At 38.9% G+C, this 2,989-nt stretch overlaps 1 protein-coding gene across 2 annotated transcripts in view; it reads right to left on the bottom strand.

Moving 5' to 3' along the window:
• LOC102671764 (band 7 protein AGAP004871-like) overlaps nt 1-2,989 on the bottom strand; it is an 11,593-nt gene that overhangs the window by 3,965 nt on the left and 4,639 nt on the right. Inside the window, exons 2-3 of one of the 2 annotated variants that reach the window (XM_031512857.1) lie at nt 2,587-2,794; nt 911-1,091 (exon numbers count right to left, since the gene is read on the bottom strand). In XM_031512857.1, the coding sequence (XP_031368717.1) occupies nt 911-1,091; nt 2,587-2,794 (389 nt within the window). The remainder of the gene's footprint in view (nt 1-910; nt 1,092-2,586; nt 2,795-2,989) is intronic. The other variant, XM_031512858.1, reaches the window with a different exon arrangement.

Below are 2,989 nucleotides of genomic sequence, written 5' to 3'. Positions count from 1 at the left end.
CTCTCTCTCTCTCTCTCTCTCTCGCATTTTTCTTCGGCATCGGTGATTCCAGACGACGAGGACGAGGACGAGGACGAGGACGACGCTCTACGAGTCCCGTGATGCTAATTAAAATTTCAGAAAATGGTGTCCGCGTTAATTAACCCCGGTCGCCCAAGGAATCCCTAATTAATTTCCCGCGCCTCGACTATTTCGGCGCTTACCCCAGACGCCGTCTTAATCTAAAGTCGAATGCTCCTTCCTTTTCATCTTCCCTCTCCACTTTTTTTTCGCGTTTACGTGTAATCGAGATATAAATTCTATATAATATAAAGTATATAATATATAATAAATATCTAATATAAATATAATATAAAATATATATAATAAAAAATTTTTACACCTCGCGTATATATATATATATCAATCGCGTGGAAAAATCGTAATTAAGTTCGATTCTTCTATCTCTCTCTCTCGACCGTTCGTCTTTTTCCCCCACGTTGGTTTTTCAACGCTGGTTCGGATTAAAATTGCGAGCGCGGTTGTTTCTCTCGTCCCTCGTCTCCTAGAGAGAGAAATAGAAGGAAGCTAAATGTTACGAGTCATTCAACGAGTTGTCGCCGGTCCTTTCGCCAACCATTCGCATTACGCGGATGAAATCTCTTTTGCGATAGCGCGCATTTCCTCGCCCGCTTCCTCCTCCACCCCCTCGCCTACTACCCATTAACCACGCTTGCCGCGCACCGCGTTCATTTTGTCGAGTTAACGGCGAAAAAAAACACGGCTAAACGCGGTTATCGTTACCCCATCGTTCAAAATTTTCATACGGATGATAATGTGTAAGGGATTAAAAATCTCTTTCTCTCTCTGTCTTTGTAAAGCTCGGATACGCGTATGGGGAGAGGGGAAAAAATATCGAAAGTATTTGTACCTGTAATTGGCTATCTTGATGACGGCGTTCAACGGTTCCTTTATGCGATAATAGACGACCGCGTCCACGCTCACCGTCACGGAATCCTTGGTGAGAACTTCTTGGGGAGGCACGTCGAACGAAACCGTCCTCAGATCGACGCGCACGCAGTTGTCCACGCATGGCATCACGAAAAACGTGCCTACGGAGTAGTAATAGATAAATAAAATATAAGAAAAGAGAAAAAAAAGAGAGAGCGAATCGAAAAAATCAAAAATAAGGAAGAATGTTGATTTCGAAGAGCAAGTTAATTTCGGTTTCGATCGATGGAAGTATCGTTCACTGGTGAAAAGAAGTTTCGTCTATCACTGCATACTGCATTATATTATAATTCGACATCGATCTAATCATCTTGATGAATCAAAATAATTAATAGTTTCGAAAATATTTCAATAGTGTGTTAACAAAGCTTCTGAAATGGAAAAGTAGGCGGTCCTAGCGAAGGATCCCTCTTGCCCCCTGTGCCTCCATCTTGACCATTCTTTTTAATAATAAACAGTACAGTTTTTTTTGTGTTTACTTATTCCGATTGTATCTTCTAAACTTCGATGCATTAATCCAGAATATCGATATAATATAAAAATTTTTTGATACTAATTTATTCGTACATGTTATAGAGAAATAAAAAAATTTTTATACTATATTGATACGTCAGAATACTCTGGGTTTCTATGCTACGCTTAATGCATTAAGGTTTAGATAGAGATCGTCTTGGATTAGTATATGTAATAAATGCCATGGTAGAAACAAAAATGTGTGTGAAAATAAACGTTTGCTTCAGTTCATGCTGTTTATTGGTGGAAAGAACTAATGCGAGACGGTGCAGGGGCAAGAGGGATCCGCCTATCCCCACTTTAGTCACCGCTTTAGACTGTTGACAATCCTGACATCGCACACTGCATACTAATAGAAGAACTACAATTCGAATATTCAAAATCGATAATCATACAAGACTGAAATTATTTTCTAAACTATTGATTATTTTGATGGTAGCTTATTTGTCTAGCTTATTCGTATATGTATTATTATTATCTTAACTATTTATACAAAATTATATTTATAAATTAAACTATCGTTACAAATCGTAATTAATCTATGTGTATATGAGAAATGAAAAAATTTTTATATTATATCGATATTCTGGATTAATGCATCGAAGTTTAGATACAAAATAATTGGAATAAGAAACAAAGAAAACTGTACTGTTCACGGTTGAAAAGAAGTTGAAGGGGCAAGATGAAGGGGCACAGGGGGCAAGAGGGATCCTTCGCTAGGACCGCCTACTTTCCCATTTCAGACGCTTTGTTGACATTACACTACTGAAATATTTTCTAAGCTATTAATTATCTTGATGGTATATCTAGCTTATTCGTATACGTACAATTATTATTTTAACTATTCGAATATGAAATTACATTTATAAATTAAACTATCGTAATTACAAATCGTTAATCTACACATATTATGAGAAATAAAAGAAATTTTTATATTATATTGATATGTTAGAATACTCTGAATTAGTATATGTGACAAATACCACGGTAGAAACAAAAAATAGGCGTTTCCTTTCAAATTAACCAATCAGATTCGCGTTTTCTTCCATTTGTTTCCACCGTGGTGAACATGTTACAGTTTACCTGGTCCATAAGCGGCGCCTTTCAGCCGTCCCATTCTGAACACGACGGCCCTCTCGTACTCTTGCACGACTTTGAAGGTGAAGCAGAGCGAGAAGGGCAACGTAACGAGCACTAGCAGGAACGAGCCTATAGTGGCCAACAACTCGACGAATCTAGTCGTAGCACCGATCTTCGTCTCGCCGCGTGCCACTGACGATTCCTCTGTTTCCTTCCCCGAGGGCAAAAAAAGGGAAGGCGATATGTACAAGGTGATGCAAGCGCGACACGCACGTGATGAAGGGATAATAATTCGCGAGGGATAAAGCGCAGGGGAAAAGAAGAAAAAAGGGTTTCGAGTTCTCCGCCGAGTAATGGAAACGATTTGTCACCGATTATACCGGTAGAGGATTTCCTTCCGTGTCCC

Source organism: Apis dorsata, unplaced genomic scaffold (genome assembly GCF_000469605.1).
Source record: "Apis dorsata unplaced genomic scaffold, Apis dorsata 1.3 scaffold_524, whole genome shotgun sequence".
Classification (NCBI taxonomy): Eukaryota; Metazoa; Arthropoda; class Insecta; order Hymenoptera; family Apidae; genus Apis; species Apis dorsata.
Note: the sequence above shows the minus strand (reverse complement) of the source record. Positions and strands in the feature narration are given on the sequence as shown.